This window comes from Haliaeetus leucocephalus, unplaced genomic scaffold (genome assembly GCF_000737465.1).
Source record: "Haliaeetus leucocephalus isolate CR32 unplaced genomic scaffold, Haliaeetus_leucocephalus-4.0 Scaffold636, whole genome shotgun sequence".
NCBI classification, from domain to species: Eukaryota; Metazoa; Chordata; class Aves; order Accipitriformes; family Accipitridae; genus Haliaeetus; species Haliaeetus leucocephalus.
Genome location: NW_010973072.1, coordinates 6,067,536 through 6,094,099, shown reverse-complemented (window position 1 = coordinate 6,094,099; position 26,564 = coordinate 6,067,536). Strand labels below are relative to the sequence as shown.

At 35.1% G+C, this 26,564-nt stretch overlaps 1 protein-coding gene across 4 annotated transcripts in view; it reads left to right on the top strand.

Moving 5' to 3' along the window:
- The window catches only part of SNX29 (sorting nexin 29), a 142,280-nt gene that overhangs the window by 96,619 nt on the left and 19,097 nt on the right, over nucleotides 1–26,564 (top strand). For 2 of the 4 annotated variants that reach the window (XM_010578486.1, XM_010578485.1), the window contains exon 20: nucleotides 9,925–10,064. In XM_010578486.1, the coding sequence (XP_010576788.1) occupies nucleotides 9,925–10,064 (140 nt within the window). Of the gene's footprint in view, nucleotides 1–7,766; nucleotides 7,884–9,924; nucleotides 10,065–15,690; nucleotides 15,755–26,564 lie in introns of those variants that run through there. The other 2 variants (XR_775088.1, XM_010578487.1) reach the window with 2 other exon arrangements.

The window sequence follows — 26,564 nt, the reverse complement described above, 5'->3', positions numbered from 1 at the left end:
AAAAAAAGTTTGGGGGTGTTTGGGTTTAAGGTGGGGCGGGGGGGGGGGGGGGGGGGGGGGACGGGGCGGGGAGAAAGTAATGTAATTTACATGCTGCTTGGACAACTGCTAGAAAAGTTGCAGTTTTATAACAACTCGTGTCATTTAGGTATTCTAGTAGCCTCCTGGTATAAAATGAAAATATAAAAATAATTTTCTAAATTTGTTTCTTATTGTGATGGTGATGCTAAGTTACAAAGTAATTTGGATTAATAAATTGCCTTTCAGAGACACCTTAGCAGGGACACCTGATTACAGAAGTAAAACTAAAACCTATTTTCTCTGTGAATTCGACATTTTACCCACATTTTTCTGTCTTTATGTACCTGTCAATAGGCTTGATATTATTTCCCCCTCTCCCCCCGCCAATGTATTGCTTTATAAATATCAGCAAATTCTAATCTTACTTGCTCTGCAGCTTTTGGGGTGATTGCTAGTAGTAAACATATTCAGTGATAATTTTTTTAAAAGCAGAGAAAACTAAATATTGAATACTTCAGATCATGTGGAATGATGGAGACACTTTCTGCATGAAAAACCTGCTTTTCCTCATTGTACCATGTAAAATACCTTTACATGAGGGTACTATAAGTAACAGGCACTTGATACCAGTATTCCTCATTCAGTCAATTTTTGTTTTAGAAATCAGAATCATCCTATCTGAGTGTATATGAACAAAAAATTCTATTAAAGAAGCATCTAGTCTTTTCAGTGGGAGTAAAGTTCAAAGGCCATCTTTTATCCCACTACTATTCGGCAGTTGGGGTGGTAAACTGCTGTATTAATGATTTTTTCTGGGTTATTTTGGTTGGTTGGTTGTTTTGTTTTGTTTTTTTTAATCATACTTTTACTTGCTAGAGTTAAAACATTTCAAATAAACGTATTTGGATACTGGTAGTCCACAGGTGTGGACAGTAGCCAGAAGCTAGCAGCCTTCTTGCAGATCTGCTTTAGATGTCTTAGATGTTGCTGGTTATCAGCAGACTAAGCAGGACTGCTGTAATCTTAGCTAGATCTATCAGGGGAGAGGTTAGCCAAGAGAGTGGTACCTGGGCTGTTTTGTGGCTCCCTGTAACCATCCTTTTTCAGCAATTCTGTGGCAGTCTGCAGCCATCCATATTCTCTTAGTATCCCCCCCTTGTGACTTGCTGGAACTATTCAACAAGAGGGAGGGAAGTGGCCTAAGTTCTGTTAGAAGGTTTTTAGTGGGAAGGGAAAATACTGAAATGTGGTAGAGAAACAATTGTTACTGAACTTTGTGGGGAATTTTGACAGCAATTTCTTTCACTTGCTGAGAGGGTAGAAGAGAAATTTTAGGTTTTTGTTAACCTGTTTGTGGGTTTTGCTCTTCACTTTTGTTTTTGTTTTTGTTTTCTTTTTAATTAATTTATTATTTTATTTTTAAGGGAAGTCATCCTGTAAGCTTGTATGTATAAGCTTGTACACTGTAAGCACTGTTATGTACCATGTTTCTAAAGGGTTTTGGGGTGGTTTTGTTGTTGTTTTAAATTTAGAGTCTGTCTTTATTGGTCTTCAGGGCATTTTCAAACCTGATAAAAGAAAGAAATTAAGAAAGAGAACTGCAGTGTTGGGGGAAAGCACTGAACTGAGACACATTTTAACTAATACTGTTGATAGTTATTACTGTAATATAGGCTAGTGAAAAAATGGATCTCAATTTCATGAACTGTTGCTGTAGTTTCCAGAATTTCCTTAATAGAAATACAGAGCTGATAATAGTTGGTCTGAGAAGAAAACAGAATTTCCCTGTTCAGTAGTTGAGCGAAAGATAAGCCCTAGGGGTCTTGCTCTAGGCTGCAGTTTTCTACTGATGCTTTTTAATGACCAGTTGATTCCTGACCAGTTGACAAATTGACACATGGTTGGCATTTATGTCTTTAAATAACAAAGTATTTAGATTACACTGGATTTTGTTAGCATAACATTACCAATTGAGTTCTTTTTCTAACAGTGGCATTAAACACAATACTGAAAAGAGATCAGTTTTAGTCTTATCCTCAAGCTCTCTTTTTTTCTGTTGATATATTTATTCATTTTTAACACTTTTTCTCAAAGAGGGTTTTGAGAAAGTTTAGCCTTTTGGATGGATGATATTGCTAGCTTGAAAATGCCAGGTATCTTAAGAAACGTACTTGGTTCCAGGATTCTGTAAATGCCTGAGCCAATTTAGAGAGGTACAAGACATAGTTTGACTGAGATTTATTACACGGGGGAAGAATTCATCAAAATGGGATTGTCTGTTGTTTTGACAGGGCCTGTGCACTGCACACTTGCATGTGTCTGTTAACATGCTTGTGCTCTGGACTTGCTTAGAGGATGCTATACAGCAACATTATATTCCAAGAAAGCACAGACAAAACCTTAGTATGACTATAAACCTTAGTAGCTATAATGCTGTGATATATAAACTGCTCTCTTAAAATAAAAGGTAAGAATTTTTTCAAAAATTAACATTTGAATAAAAAATGTATTTGCGAGGCATAGACTGGGCTTGCAGCTCTTCTGGTGACCTGAGAAGGCTGGCACAGCTGTCGAGCAGCCATTTCCTTACTGAACAGGTAGGCTGTGCTGAGCAGCATTGCGTAGTACTGCAGGACATGCCTCACATCTCAAAAAATTAGAAATGCTAATGAAAATGTTGCAATTGTCCACGTAAATTTGTGCTAGACTGAGGTCATTGAAAGGACTGTAGCTCACCCTTAGCATGTCTGCTGCTGGATGGGTTTGCAGCAATGCCTCTTTCAAATGACTTTATCTAAAAGCATTACATACTTTCTGGTATCATTGAAATGAACCCATAGTTGGAAATGGAAATGCATCAACTATTTTAGTAGAGAAATACAGAATAATAATTACAATTACATAGTAAATCTCTGTTTAAAGAAAGATTTCTTTTCAAAATTGACAGATCCTTGATTTCTTCTTTGTATCTCATCCTCTTAAATTCCTGTTTGTTCCACTGAACAGTAAATGTACAAATAATCTCACAGTGGGATGGGAAAAATGGCAATTTCATGTATTGTATACCCTTGTTTTGTTGTATAAAGCTAGCCTGATTCTGCCATACAGAAACTGGCAATACAAGGAGGATGGAAATTTTAAGCTGATGTAGTTTTAATGATTTTGAGAATATTTTTGTTTAATATGGTAGCATTTGGTATATTTAGTATTGGAAACTGTACATCCATAAAACTGTTTCATGATACAGTAGCTACTGAAGGACAGGTGTATTCAAGTCATGTTTTATTGTGACCTTTGCAAAAGTGTCAATTAGCCTGTAAAAATTAATACTTGCTATCTAACTGTTTTGTAATCACAAAACAATGAGAATGACTCAGCAATTGAATGTTTAATTAGCTCCCATTTCAGCTTCTGATTTCCAGCTTCATTTTCAGGTTAACGATTTGGTGTCTTTTAAATAGACAAAACCTGATATGATCATTTTGCTAAGACTGGTTGACCAAGATGGTAAAAAATATTGGGCTACCCTAGAATAACCTGAGTTTATTTCTGCATTTGCAGGTTCATTTTTGAATAGCACTATTGTCAGCTTTATTTAGGATGGGATGCGTTGTGTGGTATCAGAGGCTGATACAGCTTTCATTGAAGTCCTAAAGCCATATTTCCTTTTATTTTGAGTTGGATTGAGCCCTGAGCTGTTTTGTTGTTTGGTTTTGTTGTGTTGTGTAGTGTCGTGTCGTCCTGTCCCCCGTCCCCCCCCAGTGCTAACAATAGGAGGTTAGTTAAATGATAAATAATAGTTAGAACATCAGAAGCAGTGTGTTTTATGTTGATCGCAACAGCACCAAACGCAGAATATACAAGTGTTTTATCTGTCCCTAAATCGTGGCAGGTAACCATGGCAATCATACCATTTCCAACAGCTCATGGAAAGTACTTGAAACATCTTAAGTGAGCTGTGCCATTAATAATGAAGAATATCAATGTTTTGCCATCTGCTACATACTAACAGTGTATATGAAAGACCAGCAGTTGTGTGAAACAAATTAAACTGCAAGTTGGAATGAACTTGGCTTGTAATGAAAAACTGCAAAGCAGCGTAACATAAGATATGGTACATTAGATTCTGCTTTTTAGTTTTAGAGCTTAACATCATCTTCTAATATCTGTTGAGAGTCTATAAGATTTCCATTATGTATTCTCATTTTTAGAGATTTGTAATTTGATACTAGCATTTTGCTATGGACAGAAACTTGGCAAATTCTCAGTCAAAAAGAATTTCATACAATATTTTGGGAGACATTAATTTCAGATTAAAAATATTTTCCCAGATGTGTTTTGATGCTTCTGCAGTCTGAAGTAGTTTTGCTTGTTAATTGAAATTTTGTGGACTCTTAATCAAAAGTATATTCTCTTGAACTGTAGGCTAGGAAATAACTTTGACAGTAGTTTGTGCAGAAACAGTAGTAGCTTTATTTTTCAGAAAATATGCCTACAAATTGAAGGTGAATACTGGTATGTTAAGTCGCAATTAACAATTTGTGCACAATATAAATTTTCTCTGCATAAATTAGTGCTAATGTGGCCAAGATGCCCTACAGATGTATATCAGAGTCCCTATTTTTTATGTAACTGAGTCCCTTTCTATATAGTACCCTTTTTTTTAACAGGGAAAGAGAGATTCTTAATCAATTACGAAGGGCAATGGATTATGGTTATAGGCACTGTATCCCTGCACGTACTAGTTCCTTTCCTATGTGCAGAATGCTTTTATGGATTGTTAATCAGGTGGTACTGAATATACGAGGCTTTCTGTCTGGTCAGATTGGAGCTGCTTTTCAAGTACAATAAGGTAATTTCAGCATCATTACAAAGAGTGGTAGTAGCTGTCCATAAATAATCCCTCACACTAAGGGTGTATGTCTCCAAAGAGTTTATCTTCTGAATTGAAAAGAAATCTCAAATCTTGGAAGCAGAGCTCCTGCCTTCTTTGAATACTCTTTTGCCCCTTGTAGTGCCATGGGATCAGGGATTAGGTTTATCATGAATACAGTAGGAGATGTTTTACAAGTAATAGTTAAGAGTTAACTTTTTCAAGTTTGGTGTGATCACTCAGTCTACCACTGGACCCAGTTAGAAGAACTGAAAGGGCCAGCTAGCCTTGCCTTTTGGTTTTAAAGTTAGTAAGATTGTAGCCAATTGTTCAAATACCTTCATGGAAAGATTTGCAGAAACAGCATGTAGGGCCTCACTCAGGAAAATGCTTAAAAACATGTGCTCCCAAATCGGTTATGGAAGAATCTAGTATGTTCTGTATAAAAATGGAGAAAAACTTAATATAGAACAGTCTGTTTTTTCTATAATAATTTCAAATTGTATATAATTTGTGTCCTATAAACAGTAACAGCTCTTGAAAGTCTAGGAACCAAATATGTATAATGCTGGTTTTAGTGCCATTTCTGGTATGTGCTTCTTGAAAAAAAGTCAGTGCCACAATTATTCAAGATTTATTTTTACAGCCAGATTTGAAAGAACTTACTGGGTTTTTTTGTCCAGAGCTCCTGCTAGTGTTGTTTTTTTAAAAAAAGCAACATATGTAATAAAGGCAGGTAAAATTCATAAAGCATTCCTGTAAATAAAAAGAGACATTTAAGAGGCAAAGAAAAGATCTTCCTTGTCATTTGGATCCCAACTGGTCAAATGACTGGCTTCATGATTCAAGATGCAAGTTCTTTTTTCTTGTTAGAGACAAGACCTGCTATTTATTTGTCTTAGCCATTCCATTTCTTCTATACATTTTTCTTACATGAATTTCAGAAAATGCCTTTGATCTTTGTAATAATACCTATCCATATTTTTGAGAGCAGGTCTCCTTTTTCAACCATGTTAGCAGGATCTCTCTTCAATGAGATCTTGAAAGTGTGCATTTATTTAGTAGTGTTACTTTATGTTCCCATATATGCATTTATTTTCCTAAAAATGAAACTATATAACCTTTAATACTGTGAAAATGTAAGGGGTTTTTGCAAAAGTGTATGTAGTTGTAATTTTAACAGAATTACTTTGTCCCCAGAGTACATTCATATCAAGCATACATAAATCTGTTTCCTGTGTGAATAGATATGCAAGTGTAGATTTGTATTGACAGATACAGTCTCACACAGTCACCAAAAACATGTACTCAAAGTATGGGTTTTTTTCACTGATACAAATCCAAATCAAAACCTTTCCCTTTACTTTTTGCTTGTAAATAAAAATATCGTTTAGGAGTTAGAATATAAAATCCTAACTAGATTTCAGTTGTAGATAATTGGGTCCAATGAAAAGAGGGTAACAGTTACCTCTTTAGAATTTGAGACTGAAAAAATTGGCCAGGCTTTGAACCAATTGTGGTTTTCCACTACCAATTATTCTATTTACTGTTTTGTGACAAAAACTCTTTATTACTGCAACAACTTGGCAGTAACAACTATGTGGTAAAATAATTTCTCTGAGTAGCCGACCTGCTGTTGCAAAATGCACATTTAACGATATAGACCTACAGCTGAATCATTTTGACCTTGGTTTACATTACTTCTGGTAAAGACAATGGGCCTTAGTACATGGTACAGAATTTCATGATTGTGCTCAGTGTTTGTTTTAGAGATCAAATTTATATTAGGCTAAAAGAACATTTTAAGTGTTTTCAGGTTGAGTTTAATTTCTGAAATGTTATGTATTTCACTTGAATAAATGGCAGAAAAATAGCTATATTATAAGCACTAATTTGATCAGCTGTAAACGGCAAAAATGCATTCCCTAAGCATGTTCTGGCAGTCTTAATTAGAAAACTCTTTTGTGTCATTATTGTGTGTAGTTAATGAGATTCTTTACAATAACATAAGGGATAGAAAGTACCTACATTCAGCATTTTGCTCCTGTGTTTATAACAAAGTGGTCCTGCCTGCGAAAGATGTATTTATTTAAATACATGTGCAGTACAGAAGTCATACTAAAAGAATGCAGCTTCTGCTTAAGAGAAAATTTTAACATAATTGAAATTATTTCACTGAACGTACTGTTGTTAAGGATTTGTGACCAAAAAAAGTTAAGAACTGAAAAAGTGCTAATGAATGTAGTCCTTGAAAAATGGAGATTTTCTTAGGGGCTTGAGCACATAACAGATAGAAGTGATGAAAGTAGAATCAAGGAAGTGTAGTGGGGGTGAGGCCAGTTCTTTGGAATGGCTCTAAGCTGAGGCTGTGTCTGTGCTGGGAGCAGGCTTGTAGACCAAAGCAAAGCTCCTTCCTCCATTGTACGCAGTCAGGTAGGACAGGGGGAGAGGATTACTCCATAACTGAAATGGTCTCACATGCCAAACATCACCACTACTCATGTGGTTGAAGCTTTCAGAACCAAAGCTGTTCCACAACCTTTTTCTTCTTCTCTGAGATCTATGTGCCACACTTTCTTGTCTTCTGCCTCACACAGCTGGTGGTAGCAAATTACCGTCCCTGCCAATGGGATGATGTGATACTTCAAATCCTTTCAGTGAAAAGATGGGAAGACAAGGCTGTTCCTTGAGCTAGTCAAAGAATCCAGTAGGAATAAAAGTCTTGGTGAAAAGAGGGAAAATAATAAAATTTTTGTTAGTCAATTAGTTAGTTCGTATTGCACTACACTATTATTTATTATTAGCATTCCATTTTATTCTAATATTATGTGTCACCATGTATTAAAATTTTTGCTTTAACATTTCCCAACAGCTTGTATAGACTTCTGTTCCACACATTTGTCCAGACTTCGTCAGTGCAGCGGGGCACGGAGCAAGCTGTTGCTCTGTTCTGTTTGAGTAGTAACTGTACTCAGTTGTGGAGTACTGGGTGAGTGACTCTGCAGAGTGGATTGCATGAAGTGTCAACAATGCAGCTTTGTTCTTTAATAAAGTATCAGTTTCCAAGAGTTTTCAGACTTCATTTCTTCGGTTTTTACTAAATCAATTAACACTAGAATCACTTGCTATACAATTTGTGTGCGTAGTGTGTGTATGTTGCTAAAAAACAATGTGACTGATAAAGAAATGGCAAACCATATAATACATAGGTTTTTTTACTTTCACACTGATCTTGATTATTACATGTATTAATATAAAACTGGAATGTGAAGCAGGGCTGGACATCGGTGTAAGTTCATACCTAGAAAACAAAAAAAATGCATCTGTATATATTTTGGAATTTTGTGAACTTAATTAAACAACACAAGCACTGCCCAAGATTTCGAAGCCTGTAAGTATGAATGTCTTCGACAATTATCATTGTTATGGTAATTACAATTACATGTTATTAAGTAATCACATACAATTAAAAGACAAGAGCATAAAAGACTTCCTTAAATTATAAAAAAATGAGGCTATTTTTAGTATACAGGATTATTTGCCAATATTTGCAAATGTTCCTTACTTAACTTTTGTTGATTTTTTTAAAATTTTTTTTAATTCTATGAATTTAAATTACTACTTTGAGAAACATTCAGAATCTTTTATCATTTTCTTATGTCTCCTAAAAATATTGCTGTTCCTGGTAACTTTTCCTAATGAGAGATAAGAACAGAACAAAATGTTAATAAAGGTTCTAGGAACTCTACAGCAGTCCTGAATTTGAGGAAGCATCCCTGCTTTGACAATGAGTTAGTCTGGTTTACCTAAGGAAGGAATAATCTTCCGATTTGCATCCCATGCATGGCAGCATGGCTTGAACCTTTTTAATACAGTGAATTTATTCAGTGTTGTCAAATAAATTTATGGTGTTTTGTTGGTGGGTTGTAATTTTTTTCGCAAGAAACAAGAATTTGTTTCAACTGCTTTTCTTACACGGATAAATAATACAGGTTGGATAAACACATCTTATAGATAATAGTCTTCCTTTGAGAGCTGTAATTGTCTAATAATAGTTTTGGCTTAATGCCTAAAGAACATACTCTGACACTTAAACCAGGTGATCAGAATGCCTGCATTCCTGAGATACAGCATACTGCCTGTAGCTCAAACCAGCCAGCACCCAATTTCATTGTAAACCTATTATAGTCTTATGTTAGTCTGAAATGTGTAGACTTTATGTTATAGTTCACTGTAATTGTGGTCCCTCACAGGAAAAAGTTGAAGCTAGATGTAAGTTACAGGATGCATGGCCTTATGCTTGTTGTTAGACTTTTAATTTGTAAGTCCGTCAGCAGAATATGGACTTTATAGAATTATTTTATTTATTGGGGCCAATATAGTATAAAATCCTGAGATCTAAAATACAATAGGAACTTCAGTGAAACATTTTTATGAGAGTTGTGATATAATCTTTCAAAAAGCAGTCTACTACATGAAAACTGAATCATAAAATAGTAATTTATTAACATAATAACAAAAAAGCTGGAGAAGTGTTAATCCATTCTGGAGTTTGTGTACCCAACGCCTGAAAAGTAGGAATTGTGAAGAAATTGTGGGAATAAGTCAGTATTTCCTTCTGCAAAGACTGGTAATTCTGGATCTCAAAAAGAATTGCATAAATTGTTATGCCACTGCCTCTATGCCACTGTTATGCACTGCCTTTCTAAGATTGTAGTATATTTATGGAGATATGCTATTAGGAGGAGAATTCTGGTCCATAGAAGAGACATTCTGCCAAGGAGAGAATTCAGCATCGTGTCAGTGGATGTTTTTGTGAAACAGGTTTTTATTAGGTTGCATGATTTTCCTTCTCTCTAAGGTGGCTAGAGTCATGGGTTTTTTACATATTGCTAACACATTTCTATAGACATAATAAACATAGATCATCAAAAGATGAAATTTTATGCTTGTTAGGACTGTTTAGTTACATTATAGAATTGAAAAACATATTCTTTGTGCCATTTATATTTTTTCCTTTCTATTTTTAGGATGCAAAGTTTGTAGAAGAGCGACGCAAGCAGCTACAAAATTACCTAAGAAACGTAATGAATAAAATTATTCAAACTGTGCCAGAATTCACAGCCAATCCCAAAAAAGAGACTCTTATTCAGCTGATGCCCTTTTTTGTGTAAGTATCTGTCAAATAGTCAAGAAAATGTTAAGTTTTTTTATCACAATTTAATTTAAAATATAATGCCAGCATCTCCAAAATCTTTGAAACAGTGTTTTTTAAAAATAGAAGTCTCCTGTTCAAATTATAAGTGCTTTTGTTATATTTAAAGGAATATATGACATATATAGTAATTTTTGTTTATTTAAATGGTGAGTTTGAACAAAAATCACTGTGTAAAGCTTTCAAAAATATCTAAGTGACCTTAAAATCTTCATCCATATGTACTCTTCAAACATTAGGTGTTTTCAATTTCTTTAATTTGGCCTTTTTCAGTTTTGTTTTGCTTTTGTTTGTGTGGGGTTTGTATTTTTGTTTTTAAATTTATTTTGGGCGTTGGAGGTGGAGCACTATTAGGGTACTTACTAACCAAATTACGAAGTCGAGCTGTTGAACTCTTTCTAGCTACATTTTGCAATCTGCTGACACGTGTTCTGATCTCATTAATGTTAACGTTGAATATGTCCAGAAATAGTTTAACACAGTCATCTGTTAAGAATCTCAAAACAAACCTTTTGATATACAATCATACAAGGGATATCATCTGTTAAAATCTTTCCATTTTGCTGTAAGCATCATTCTTTACAGTATTTGTAAATATCTAGAACTGTTTAAGAAATAATATTAATGAAAATTTGTTTTTTAAAGTGGTGTTAACTTATTTCTTTCACTAATAATTTCTCAGTATAATGGTTTTTCAGTACTACTTCTGTACAAATTATGTATAGATTGAACACACGTTCATAGTAAGCCATCATATTAAATTTGCTGTCCACAAGCCTCTGCACAGGGATTGCACATCTCTGCCTGTGAATCCATGGATGGATCAATTTGCAGAATCAAGACCAATTTAAAATTCATATGTTTCACTAGAAGCGTGCATACTTAGCTGTACTATTTGCATGGTCTTCTGTAGGGGTTCAGATTTCCAAGTTGAAACTTTATTTCAAGAAAGCTGTATTTATTGGAAAATGTAATAGATAAATGGAAGAATGCCAAGATGTATTTTGTGGCATTCATGTTTTTTCAGTTTCTCCTGGATTTGAAAAAGCAAAAATCAATTTGATGAGGCATCTTGATGATGATGATGTTATAAATGGCAAAATGATGTTTGTGGGGACAAACATCTTGAGAGACGTACCTTTTTCTCCCTAAGAACCTATTTTGTAGAATTTGACTAAGGGCTGTAAAGATTGAAAAGGTTTCAAGTACTTTGAGTTGAGGGGCCCATACGTGGCTTTGTGTTAAGTCATTTTAAAGTAGTTGTCCTTCATGTTGTACTTCATTTTGTTTTTTTAAAGAAGAGGGGCAAATAAAAAATACATTTGCAATTGAATTTTCAACTCAAATAATTTTTGCTCTTCCTGTCCCATTAAGTTTTTTTTTAAGATGGTTAAGTATAGCTGTGTGAAGTAGTGGACCGATAATTTCTTGATAACTTCATTTCATAACTTGCTGCTTTAAATGTAGAGCAGGAAAATAAATTCTGAACAGTGTGCTATTTAAGATCCCATCTTTTCATTGGCTTGTTATAATTAATTAGCCTGAGTTCCACACAGACAACAGGTAATGCAGAATGACATCTGTAAGTCAAGGCTAGACACTTTTTCTTCCTCAACCAGTTTGCTTATGAAAGAAATTAAGTTTCAAGCTTTGTGGGATATAAGATATTTTAGTAAATGATGATTATGATTTCAGGTGTACATTGACTTGCTGTAGTAATTATCATTACCTCAACAGTGCAAGCGGTCATAAAGATAGCAACATGACTAATATTAAAATACGACAAAAGTGGAAAACAGTTTCAACCAGAAGCTATTAGATTAGGAAATACTGTGGATATTCCAGTTAGAAATATTAATTTGAAGCTTTGGCCTTAATTGATGGAAAAGATATTCTAGTAGCAGTTTATTACTTGAACTGTGATGCATTATTTACATGCTTTAACCAAAATTGTTTTGGTTTTAGTTTTTTATTTAATTTCAATTACTAGAATTTCACATATTTTTAAAAAAAAATCTATCAGTAATTGTACAATTCAACAGTGACCATACTGTGAGATTATAACTATGAGATTATACAATGATACTACTTTTCAGGTGTTTTTTTATATTAATACACTGTTGTTACAGAAATATTTTATTACAGTATCTTTTATTCTACTTTGAGAAATGACATTTCAAGAATAGTTTATTTATAATCTCTTAGCCACTTATGTTAAGAACAGGAAGGGGAAACAAATTTCCCCTTATTCCTCAGCCCTAAACAATTAACTTGCTTTCTGATAGTTAATCTCATCTCTTCTATAAATGTGTAAATAGAATTTAGATCTTGTGTTTTTGTTTATTAAAAAAAGTGCCAGGTATGAGGACCTGCACAGGAAAAGATTCAAAATCACAACCCCACCTAATGGGTTCTACCGATGATGCACAAATCAGAATAAACACCATTTCCCTGTGCTGCTGTTGTAAAAAAAAACCAACCCAAACCAAACAGGAACTACCAGCCCTATTTCTTTTAATTAATGTAATGAGCTGAATGAGATGGATACAATTAATTTCACAGAAAGAGCAAAGTTTTATTGAGAAGGCAGCATATTTAAGTAACCTGTTTTCTCAATATGTGTACAATTTAGTATGTGGAACATTGTGATCCAAAATGAAGCAGTTATCTCTAAGGAAAGAAATTTGTTCAAGGAGATTTGCTCAAGGAAATTTGCCAACACCATTTTTCAACAATTTGTAAACACCAATATGATGCACTGCATTGATGCTAACCTTTTCTGAGTATAGTGATAGGTTGCATAAAGACCATGTTTATTTTTAGAGGGTTTTTTTGCATTTGGCAATTTCATTATTCCCAACACATCAGATGAAGCAATGGAATATAGCGGATTCAAGATTATTCTTTGATATCTGGACATTATGGCAAAAAGGTTCTGTTCATATATGTATCTGTGAATTATTTCCTTGGAACTTTTTCTCAAATAATAGAGGTATCAGCATTCTCTCTTAGCTAGAGTAGATAGTTCTCCATGAGAGTATTAGTGGGATTCTGGAAAAGCTTAGCTGTTGAGCAAAATAACTATATACCTCATCTACAGCAGACAAAGTGGATTTTTAATGCATTTGTCTACTGAGATATCAGACTCTTCCTCTGCAGCTAGAGCAGTAGTATTAGATTAATATAAAGAACTTTCAGACAATGATAGGAGTCCATTTTAGAACGTGCTATCATTTGAGTTCTCAATGTCCTTTATTTTCTGAGAGTCATGACCTGGCACTGCTGATGAGTAAGAGAAAGCATCTAAAAGAAAATGCATTTCTGTTCCACTTCATATTGCCAACATCTCCAGTATTGTCCTTCCTTAATGTATTTTGAGCTTCATCAACAGGAGGTCTTGAACATGCTGTACTCTGTGAAATGTTTATTACGTTATTGAGTTGTAACCTTTGTATTGTACCTGCAATTCTTCTACTCTGTTAGGTTTAATAATATTTTGGTCTAATAATATTTTAATATAAACCATATAATAGTTCTGATACAGGATAAACCATATAATAGTTCTGATATATTTAATTTGTGCTTTACAGCACAAATGTGTGTATAGTTGCTGATTACATCTTTATTAATGAAAGAGTTAGCAGTTACAAAACACTGAGATATTAGTCATAGGACTGTGCTATGGAGAGTAGTGATACCTCAGTCTAGGAGAAAAAATTACAGTCTTAAGATGGATAAAAAGTCTCTAGGGCATTAGATCTGTCTATTAGGAAGCAATGAAATATAAAATTAAAAAGAAATATCTGGTCTTAAAGAGTTTCTTCTCACTGCAAAATTAAATGACCACACTTCAGTGCGAAAATGGAGAATGCCATAAAGATTATTTCTGATTAGGCATCTTGTAGATAGAAATTACAGGGTCAGTTTTATTTAATCACTTTTAAGATCTGATTTAGGTCCTAGAATATGATTATGGTGAATAGAAAATAAGATTAATGTCTCTAAGACTGAATCCACTGATTATTAAATGGTGGAAGGAATGTTGCCCAAAATTTTTGTTGTGATGTTGTTCCTTTGGGGATTTCTCCCTTCCAAGTGCGGTGATTTCATACAATCAGGCACAGATCTGATGAGGCAAAACATTTTAATTGATTTGTATCAAATAGCCTGCCACTGTTATAAAGAAAGAAATTAATTTTATTTTTAAACTCAGATACAATTAACAGTTTGCAGTAAAATATTGTGAATCAGTTTGCTAGCATTTCTCTTCATTGTTGTATCAAATGCTAGTGGTTAATCATGGAAATGTAATTTGGTTTGATTCCTTATGCTGTGAACTGTCATTAATGTATTCTTTTTGTTGTCATTCTCTATCATTTGTAATCTTGGTTTGTATATTTTTCAATTTTAATGCTGTATTAGCTCAGTCACAGGTTTGGTCAAAGCTTCCCTTATAGTCCACTTTAATGTCTTAATGTAGAAAAGAGATTCTGGCTCTGCTAATTTGTCTATTACATGCTGAATAACAAATTCTTTGTAATAATAAAATTGACATCACAGGTTAAATTTATCCAGTCCATGCAGAGCAAAACCTAAATCAAGAATTGGCATTGCTGAATTAGATTGCTACATCTGCTAGCTGGTGAAGGCCTGTCTGTTAATACTTAAATTAACATTTATTTGCACTCATGATTGGTACATTACAGATAAATAAAACTTGTTATAACAAGTACACTTGTGTTTTAATCACATTTTTATCAATCTATCCAAAAAATATCACACATGTTAGGTCTTTGTAAATACATATATAAGAACAGGAGGGATCTTTGGCAACAAGTATTGCAGTTCTTTGGACCATATAATTGAGTCTTCAACATAAACCATCATAATAGGTTATATGATTTCAAGTATATAAAAAGCTAAAAACTGTGAAAAGTTGTGAAAAGAAACAGTAAAATGTTGTGATCTTCCATTTTTCTATCTCTGTGGTTTCTGTATCAAATGTCCTCATTTTTTAGAAGATAAAGATTTTCTTCCCATCATCCTCATAATGGGCACAAACTGAAATATAAGAAAAATAAGAAAAATCTTTTTTTGCTGTAAGGGTGATGGAACATTCTAACAGGTTGCCCAGAGGTTGTTGACATTCCATCCTTGGAGATACTGAAGACTTGACAGGACACAGTCCTGGGCAACCTTGTGCAGGGGGATTGGCTAGGTGATCTCCAGAGGTGCCTTCCAATCTCAAATAGTCTATAGATCTACGATCCCCAAAACCTCAACCTGCAATTTTAACCTGAGTTACCCCACACAAAGAAGTGTTAGCTAAATATACAGCTGGTCAAATAGATGTTATATGTGAACAAAAAAAATCCTAAACAGTGTGAAACTACTAAAACATGTACTTTGCTTTGTAGCTATGCAATGCTATTCAAATAAGAATACTGCCACTTTATTGACTCTTTTGCTTTGGCAACACAAACATTTGGATTAAAATATATGCAAGAATGGTATAAACAGAACTTTGTGACTGTTTTCATAGATTACTGCACTGAGTATTTTTTTTAATCTTGTTTTCTAGGCCACAGCTACATGTTACAACAGTTTCTAGATAAGTTAATTATATGTTCTGCTGAGCTGCAGAGCTGGACATTTGTTCTCTTGTGGTAGTTGCTCAAACGTACACTTTAAAGAAAGCAGAGAATCTGTTCAGTAAATCATCAGAAAAAAGGCTAGAGCAGATTCTGAGAAACTGTTGTCTGCAGGATGTGTTTGAACACCAGAGGAGTCATCAGTTCTCCATGATGATAAGAGGATTGTAATGTTCAAAAAATATGTTGTCTTCATTTCATGGGATGACATTACTGGCAACGTATTTGATACCAAAAGTTGTGGTTTTCAGGTGTTTTGTGTCAGTTGTCTTTGAGTCACCAAGTAAAATTGTAGTAAAAAATTTCACTGTTTCTACCTCTCTCTCTCTTTTTGTAATGCTTCCTCCCTCCTGGGAGGTAAAGTTATAAGAAGCCTGGTAGAGAGATACAGGTACCAACTGACAGGCAAGTCAGTAACAACCAATCAGCCACTCAAAAAAAATATGTTGCACTGGAAATATTCCTTTAAGATTTATTTAGCACTAACCAGTATGTAAAGCCAAGTATCTGTTTTTGGTCTTGCAGACCACAAAGTTGAATAATGTGGAAGAATAGGTGTTTGTTCTCAGTGGGTTGAAGAATTTTGGTTTGGTTTGGATTTTGGGGTTTTTCTTTTCACCTCTATTTCAGTTGCAATTGTCAGTGTGTCACTGAGAACATTTAAATGTGTATATTAAAGGTATGAGAGGTAAAAAGAATGTTAACTTCTATAGAATACCGTTGCTAGTATTAAAATGTTGCTTTCAGGCATAAATGAAATAAATCTTTTAAGAAAATTACTGTGAGGTTCCTATGGATGTTGTCTCTCTGAATTAATTTTAAAGAAATTGAAAATTGACGCTTTCAAAGTTACTTCCAAATATTTTAGAGGGATAAAAACATTTGCTCAACTGCAAACTAGTCTAAGTCTAACTTTATCAGTTGTATTTCATTCAATAGCTTCATCTCTCAACAAGGGACAGTTTACTATACAGCAGATATGGGCACTGTTTTAGTATAAAGAATGAACTAAAACCTTTTCACAGAAACATTTGTGAAATATTATTTTGAATAAGATCTTTGAATACATAGCCATTAATATATTCACATATAAAGGCAGAGGAGAAAAACATTTTAAAACAGTGCTTTTACTAAGTGTTCTTGGCCAGTGAGAGTATTGAGATGAGGTTTTCATGAACTAATCAAAATTCTAAAGGAATTGTAGGTTTATAAATTTCTGCATTTGCAGGACTTTAAATCTCAGTCTCAAATAAGGTGAAAAATGTTTTTGTAATCTTATTCTGCTCATGTCCTTTTCTAATGTTCTCTGCCTCATTTTATGATTTGTAAGAAATATGCTTTATAGGTACAGAAAGTTTTCTAAAATATTCTAATCATTTTATCCCATTAGGACTTGCTTAGCTGGACTGATAGTACTGTATTTATAGCAGCAGTATAGCTATTATTTAACTAGTCTTTCCGGATGAAAAGCTACAAAAGATGATTCTAGGAAAAAGCAAAATAATTCTAAAGTATGTTTCTCTAGTATATAAACAAAATCGCAGTAATGATAGTTAATACAGAATTTATGCGTTGAATTGGGAATTCCTCCTCTTATTTGAATTCCATACTATCTCTATATAACATAAATAAGCAAAAGCCTACGCACATACATATATACATCTATATCAACCCAGCAGTGAATGTTTTTGTTTTATAATTTTATTCTGCAGAAGAAGTTAGCTTGGAATATTTTCAGGTATTGATATAATTATTTATACATGAGTGCTGAATAGTCATTGAGATTACTCCTTTGACATCCATGTAGTTAGGGTATGGTTATATATTTAGTTAGTTAGGCATTGCATCAGTTACATATGTGTTTTGGGAAACACTAGTAACAAGATTTTTATTGTATTTTTGTTTTGCACATTCTATAACACGTTGGGTCTGCAGTTGCAGCGCAGAAGTTCTTGGGCCAATTGGAAATGAGACAGCAAAATTGTCCTGTCCATGCAGTTTGCGGTGTATATGGTGCCAGTATGCTGCTGTTAGTGCATTATCAGATAAACAATAAGATTAAAAGCAAACAAACAAGCAGTCCCAGAAATACTGCAAAACAATGTCATTGTGAAGTAAGGAAGTTTAAAATGCAATTTTCAATAGATTAATTTCTCAAAAAATGAGTTGGTGATGGCATGACACTTCTTAAAGCTATAAGTGTACATATCTGTGCCTTCTAATAGAATAAATTACAGTATTCAGCTAATGCATTCTAAAGTATTGTGGCTAGTGGCCAGATTTTTACCTGATTGCATCCTTTGAAGTGGCAGCTTGTGTTATCAACTTGGCACTGAATGACTTCAGTATCTAACAGATCACAGTTACGTTCTGAAACAGTAAGCAAGCACTCTGAAAAAGAGGAATATCATTTATATGAACAAACTTGGAATGGCATTTGCTTAAATATGTGACTTTTAATTAGTAAAGCACCTCCTAATGCCTGAAACATGCTAATGAAACTAATTTATTGCTGTGCTAATTGATTGATCTACTTATAAAACTATGTAGAGACATTACACAATATTTATCTTTCAATAGAACTGTGTTACCAAGCATTGATGATTGTTGAAGTAAAAATATCTTAGATATCTAAAATTTGATTAGCATGTTCAGATAATGCAGGAAGTTCCACTGCAAAAACGTACTATTCTTCTATGGAATTTTTTCTGATGATAGAATTAAAATATTTAAATCAGAGTGGATTGTTCTTAACAAACATGTAGTTGTCTCACTGTTATTCTTGGTTACTGTGTTCTTCACTTTGTAACTGACAGTTTTGTTTTTAGTTTCTCATAACCTATGAGGCTTGACATCAGACTTAAAAAAAGCATCATGCCTGTTTTGATCTAACTGAAATGTGAAGAAGTAGGGCAAAAATTGTTTGGTCAAAGTATATGAGAATTCATACTTTCATGTCTTTTCCTTCTGCAAGAATTGTATTATGATGTTACATTGTCTTTTATTTTGTGTTTTGGCACATATCAACATTGAAGACGTGTATTACATGGCATTCTACAAATGTATTAAATTTTCCTTTTCCTGCTCTGAGTAGTTGAGAGGGTTTATGAATGTTAGAGGAAAATGAGGAAGGAAAAAAATATGTCAGGAGGAGTAGAAGCAGTGATAAAGAGGGCAAGAATAAGCAGGAAGAGAGACACACAGGGTGCTGAATGTTAAAAGGAAGATGGGTTGAATGTAGTAAGGAAGTGCAGAGAAATACGGATACTTGAGGCTTACTAGAAGCATTTGGCTTTATAAAGCTAGTTTTATCTAAACAAATGAAGATGATGTTACAGCTGCAGTTTTTGATTTTACAAGTGATCCGGGATTTGACAGGTTATCTGTGAAATAATTAAAACTTTGATCCTGGCTTTAAAGTATAGCACACTAAAAACTTGAATAGTCATTGGAAAAGTGTCGAGTCTGTCAGATGGCATTTGTTGCAACTCTGCTGCTCCTTTCCATGTGGTAGAGAGGTGTCCTGCATCATCCTGTTTTGTTCAGACCTAAGGTTTGCAGAATTATTTCTTACTTTATTACCAGTGGTAGTCTGAATAAATGCTGAAATCTGTAAATTGAGCTAGGAAAAGACAGTTACCTGTGGAAGATGATTGCCTCCATAATGCAAACTACAGCTTAGTTTTATGCTATTGTGTGTGAAAGACATCGCAGGAGAGTTAAGGAAGCTGTGTTTAACTTGAGTACATAATTGACCAAATCTTAGTTTATCTTTGAGGATTTTTCCGGCACACTTATGTCAATTAAGAGTGTGTGTATGGAAGAACACTCCCTCGAAATACTTATGGAAGATGCCACCTATGCTGGGAAGAATACTGTATCTGTACTAGCAAGAAATCTTATTTGCTGTTCTCTCTTTTGATCCCAAGGGGTAGTCTGCGGTACAGAGATGCCATTAAAAATATTGTAGAGAGAAAAGCTCCTCAACCTGATTTGTGATCATAGCAATGATGTATCCAAATTTGTGTTCATGTTCCCTGTGTTCCTCTCCTCCTCTGCCCTGCCTATAGTGTGGTATTCTCTATTTCATGTTTGACAGAATTGACGTCATCCCCATCAATGTTTTTTCAATGTGTGATTTTCTTTTGATAATCATTCTGAGTTAATATATACACATTCCAGCCAAAGAGTTTTCAGTCCATGATGTCCTAATTTCAGGATAGTTATCAGAGCAATACTATTAGCAGCATTCACAGTCTTCAGACAGTTGCTGTAGATGCAGATATATTCCAGATACCCATCAGCACTCAAGATACCTGCTGACTTCAACTCGGTTCTGCTGTTAGTAGTTTTACAGAAGTTAGCTGTCAAGTAACTACTCACTAGAGCTTCAATGACAATTCTTAATCAGGAAGAATATTATGCATACTTCCTAACTTTATATGCCTCCCGTAAATCATTATCGAGATCTGCTTTACATACTAATATTGTAATTCTTTACATTTCAGATCAAAATTTGAGCAAGGTGAAAATTTGGAGTCAGAATATATGTTTTTCTGTTTTTGAAACTACTTTTGTAGTTGTAAATCTTTTTCTCTGTTGTTAAAGTAAAAAGGACTAGAAACTCTGTTCAGTTTTCATAGTTCTTTATTCTTCTTAGCTGCATTTCTATAGGTTGTATTTCTTTTTTCCGGCAGTTGGTCTTAAGAGAAATTTGCCAGCAGTGCCCAATGTAAGTAGGTTTTATTCAGGTGAAAGAATCTGTTTATGTGCACGTCTCTGACTCCTGCCTGCCTGTTCTCTTGCTCTTGCTCACGCTTTCTTGCTCTCACTTGCATTTTCTCAGTCTTTCACTTTTAAGGCAGTACTGAGCCAGAAGTGTTTCAGTATAAGTACAACTGAAAACATGTTCTCCTGCAGATTATGGGTGATAGTGGAAGTATTACAGAAACATATCTTTTGCAGCTGAGTGATTTAAGATCCTTAAAGAATCTGTAAAAGTGCAACTTAACAGAATTCAATGGCAAAGTTCACTCTATTACTTACTACATGGGAGAAACATACAAAGGAAGAACGAGTTAGAATTGATTTAGGATGATTTGCACAGAGATTGGAGATGCAAAAAGGTAAGAGAGACCCTCCCGTTGAGTCACAACGTTCAGAATGGACCCCCTTTGCTTTCTAAACTCCTGATGGAGCTTAGGTGCGGCTAGATGCAAACTTAGTCTCAGACTTGGTCAATGATTTATGGCAAAGACATTCAAAGCATAAGGAAAACCTCCCATTGAGTCACAAGGTTCAGAATGGATCCCCTTGCTTTCTAAACTGCTTCTCAGAGAGGAGTCTAGGTGTGGCTGGATCCAGTCTTAGTCCCAGACTTGGTCAAAGGTTTATGGCTAAGGGAATTGCATGTGCACAATCAATCCTTTGTATCACTCAGGATTTCAAAGTTTAGCATGCTTCTAGTCACTTACCGATCCATCCAGGCATCTGGTGTTAGTTTGCTCCGAAGTTTGAGCCCTCAGTTTCCTGAAACAGACTCTCAGGCATTGAGTCATATAAAAATAAATAATTTAATAGGGTGGTACAGCAGCAGGGTCAGCTCGAGTGGGGTGCCTCCAGGGAGGTACTGATGGAAGGAAGGGGCGAAGGAGAAGAAGAGGAAGGAAGGACCAGAAAAAAGAAGTCTCTGGGCAATTACACCCTTACAGACTATTCACCCACCCCTCTTGCACTCTTCACACTCTCTTCGCACATCTTCCACACGCCCTTTGGTCCAATAGTGATTCTGGTCTGACACCTTCTGACTCCTTATTGGATTCCTTCACTGTCTCCAGACAGGCTCTCATCTCCTGGAGTTGCAGGGGCTGTTGAGGGTTGTAGCCTTGAAGCCTCCTCATCTCCCAATTTATGCTGGCTCTGGAGGCCCCTGTTTTGACTAAGTAGGTACAGTTTCAGTAAATCTAAGTGAAAGTTTACAGCTTGTGGCCTAAGGCTTCAGCAAATCTAGCTGCTCGTACCAAGTAAGTAAAGCTAAGTAAATAGCATACTAAATCACACAACTTTATAACTCTAAGTGATTCATTCTATTTAAAACTTATTTAAGCTAAACAACTAATATCTCTTAATACTGAGATGCGTCCCTGCTCAAGGGGAGAGTTGCCTGGCATGCAGTCCAGTTGCCATCCAGGGAAAATTCAAATTGGGCTAATCCAATGATCTGTCATTGGTAGGAGATCTCGTTGCTGGAGATCACTGCCATGCGGCCACACTGCCTAGCAGGGAGAGCTCAAAGGAGGCTCACTTAGGCTGTCATATCTGTGGGATAAAGTGGTTGGCTCGTAGTCAGATAGCATACAGTGGGAGAGGTGTGCACAAGACTCCTTGTACCCCCAACTTCCACTCTGTCGTTCTGCTGCTTTGTGGGTTCCCTAGAGGAGTTCTTGGCCCAGCCATGGCTCAGGCCTTTACCTCCTTTGGAGCCTGTACCAAACTGCTGCTGGTTTGCTTCAGGGGGCAGTCAAGTGCAATCGACACAACATCCTTCTAAACTCACCCTAATGAAACACCTCAGTGTTGTATTGTTCCGGGACTAAGACACCTCAAAGAAAAGGCATTTGTCATTTGTTTGCCTTGGTGTGATGTTCAATAAAACTGGTATGTCGTGCAGCAACTCCACAATACTGAAGCGGTTTATGTATTGTATTTATTGCCTCATTATTGAGTCTTGGCATTAAAAAAAAAACAAAAATCAACTTCACTTTCAAATAGTATGACTCTTACACCGATTACCATCTCAATGAAGACAGTGAGACTTGCTCTGCAAAGTTAATTGCTACTAATTGTTCAACAGGCCTCACAAATAGGTATTTATGAGCATATTTCCATCAAGTAGATTTTTGTCATGCTTCTGCGTATTCAAAGTGACCTTTACAATCCTTATGAGAAGAATAATTTAGTGTATACTGTACGGGAATTGAATACTCTCCAGTCACCATTGGAAGCATTTGAGGGCTTGTGATATTTTATGTTTGCCTCAGAACAAACTCTTGGTTAATGCTGCCTGAGAAAATAATGATGTTAAAACAGGCAATACTGTTATTTTATGTCTAAAATTGTTGAAACAAATGAGGGAGGGGATATGATATGGTATTTCTTTTACACGTGTGGAAATGTACAAGAAATGTTCTCCATTGCATGGTTTAGAAGAATGGGCCAAAATTTTAAAGCAAGTAGATTGACAGTAACAGTCAAGAAGCACTTTATATGTTGCTGTTTGTAGCTAATCGGTATATATTGGTTTCCTCTACAAAAAAAATACTTATAAAGCTCTGAAATAAATGGAGATTATGTTGAACAAAGCCATGTTCAATGTTACAGCAAACATCAGTGCTGTACAAAACGAGCTTTCAACTGTGCTATGCATTTTCTGATGGGTCTATTTCCATTTGTCTTTTGCAAATAGTAAAAATGGCTCTAAGAGTTAGTGAAAATGCCAGGTTGCCTACCATGAAAATATGAAATCATCAATTTACTTAATATTTTTTCATTTAACACCTTTATAACATGCAGAAATAGTTTAAGGTCACTTCAAGTTCCTTTTATTACTCTTGATTATGCCTGGTTACCAGTTTGTATAAGGCAATTGTTTTGCATAACCATCTTTCTTAGTCTAGCCAACTTGGTTCAAGATGGGATGCTGGTCAGTTTAACTAAGGAATTGGTGGGATCTAGATGCTTTTGAATGTTTTTTTTTTGATTGGGCCTCAGGAATTGTATCACCACTTTCTGTGATTTTCCCTCCCAGTTAACAACAGCCTTAGTAATGAAAGATCATTTTGAAAGAAGAGTTGTCATTCACAGTAGCATTTACTTCTTCCTTTTCATCTTGCTCTTTTACTGCTTGCTAATAAACTCAGCAAGTCTTTAGCAAGAGTCAGGTTTTCTAAACTGTAGTTTATGTCCCTAACATGCTTAACTTGTAGCAGTGCAAGAAAAGGTTAAGATTTTTCTCATGAAAGAACACACAGCCAGTTAAAGTTTTGTGTCATTACAGCAGTGAGCCTGTTTCCTTGGTAACAAGCAAGTCACGTGCACTCCCTTGTTAAAAAGTGAACTCTTTACATATTCAGGCATTTCTGTACTGCAGCAGGTGTTTCTGAAATTGGTAGCAAAGAGTGGGCTCTAGAGCCAGTGAAGGAAATTCCAATTTTGAGTCTGGGCAAAATAGGGAGAATGCATTTGTAATTCTCTAGTTTACTTCGCAAGCAATGTAAAATTAAACCAGAGAAGAGACTTGCAAGAATATAACTTTAATCTGTTTTTCTCTCTTGCAGTTCTCAGCTCTGATTTTAAATTCACATTTCTGTCAATGAGGTAGTAATATAACAAGTTGTAATACTGAGTACTCAAAAGTACAGGTTAGCTTACATCAATAAAGTCAAATCTTTAATGCATTTCAGAATTAAATCAAAACAGCTGAGATTGTAAATTATCTTGAATAAAACCAAGTTAGTTGGAAGACTGATGCATTTGAGCACCAGTTCTTGATATCCAGCAATGAGTAGTCACAGATAGGAAAAACATTGTGGAATAGGAAAGGATTTGTTTGTGTCTCACTTCTGCAAGTGAATGTGACTCGCAAGACTCTCCACCGCCTTGCCTGTGTTTGAAAATTCTTGTTTCTGTGGCTTGTATCTGTTTTTGAGAAAGCGGTTTCTTTCTGCTTCCTGTGCTTGGAAAGTTTAGTCCTTCCTTGAAGGTCAGGTTGGGTTTTTTCCTCAGCTCTAGTGGCAGCAGTGACAAAGGAGCCCCTCTCCGTTGAAGTCCAGTTGTAAAAAACTCAATTAGCTATCCATTTTCTCTGCTGGGATTCTTACAGCAAACACTAGCCTGGTAACTGAAAATAATGCTGCTTAAGACTATAAATTGTAAAATGTAAGATGTGACTGCCATCCATTCCCAAATATATCTAACACAGATATGAAGTCAATTTGTAGAGCAAGACAGATATTTAAAATAAATACAAAGATCACTTGTTATTTTAGTAGAAGGAGGTAACTACTAAATTTTTAGACATCCAGCCATTGCACTGAGAGAATATATGAAACCCTTCACAGAGTTCTATAGCTTAGGGTCTAAATATGAATCAACTTGTTTTCTATTGCCCATCAAGAAAAACATATCATTCCTATCAGTATACTTAACTGCATATTCCCCTAACGGGCAAGTATTTGCCAAGGTGGATTTGGTTAGCTAAATCATAAACTATTTCTAATTATAAACACACACACAAAAAATCCTACTTGTATTTTGTCTGTATCTAATTCATCAACAATAGATCCAATATTCTTTAAAGCTCCATAAACCAGTTTTGAATCTGAAACAAATTTTTGCATCCTAGCTATGAAAAGTGGAATACTAGAAATGCTAATATAATTAAATGTGCAGTACTTCAAAGTACCGTCCTCATTCTTGACAGCATGAAATCATTTTACTATGGAATAAGGTATCAAACAATCACTTTACCTTTTTCTTCTTTCAGCAATGTTGATAGCCATCTTGAAACTTTTTCTTTGTGATGAGGCATGATTTTCTGAAGTGAATGGAAGAATAAAGTTGTTCTTGTCAGGCTAGCCATATGATAGCTTTACCTGCCATTCAAATACAGAATTAATGTATGTTTCTTGTAAGCATCGTGGTTTTGTACCAATATGCTTACTTTAACCCTCTTTTTACTATCAGCACTGATTAATATATTTAATTAATGACATATAGGAACAGAATTTAACCCAAGAAGATGTCATTATCATAATATGTTAGGGTGCACAGCACAGTGTCTGGGTTCTAGTTTAAATTAATTTAACAACAATGCATAAAACCAGAAAAGTCCAGATTGCAACAGTAGGCAGTTGTTCACCAGAGTCATTCTTTTAACTGGAGTGACATGTCCAGTAAGAACTTTCAAGTGAGGTTTTCAGCCTGGAGAAGTATACTAAAAATGCCTTAAACTGGTAGTTTTCACAAAATATATTTTGGAAGGTAGAACAGTAGAATAAAAATGTGTCAAAGACTCAGTAGGATTTCCTCACAAAGCTCGAGCAGTCCAGTGTTGTGCTCTGATTGAGGTCTGGGTGGCTGAAAACCTGAGCGAGTCAACAGGGAGTTGAGGTCTATATTGTAATAAAGAAAATGTGAAATGAGGGCAAACTGAAAGGTGAAGTAGGTGAATTGATTTGAAAGAGATAACGATGTCTAGATTGTTAGTGCAGGAGAGAATTGGTTTAGGTGGAGAGCTGTGAGAATGACTTGACTTCTGGGCAACAGAGGTTTGACTCGGCTACATAGAATCAACTCAGCACAGGAGTTTGTTAAGGGAAGAATTAGGCATAAAGAGGAGAGAAGCAAACAATAGCAGGGAAAGTACTCGGTAATCTGTGTTGTGGCTGTTGACGTGAATTAATAAAGAAAAATTGGGGAAGGTGGGGAGTAAGAGAATAAATGAGTAGAGTAAGAGTTGAGGAGCACTATAAAAAGTAACAAGAGACTAAGACAGTTTGGATTGAATGAAGAGAATGTATGTGAAAATGAGGTAAAAAAGGAAGATGGTGGGAAAGAATGAAAAGAAGGAAACATGGAAACACTCTCTCAAGGGATTTGTTTTCCTTTACTGGATTTTGTGCACACAGAAGAGAAGCCATTTCACTAGAAGTGATTGGGATTTGCTTTCATTTATTGAAATGGCAACGGTAGCTGAAATAGCAACAAAAGAAGAAGTTCACCATAGGCATAGAATGTTTACTTA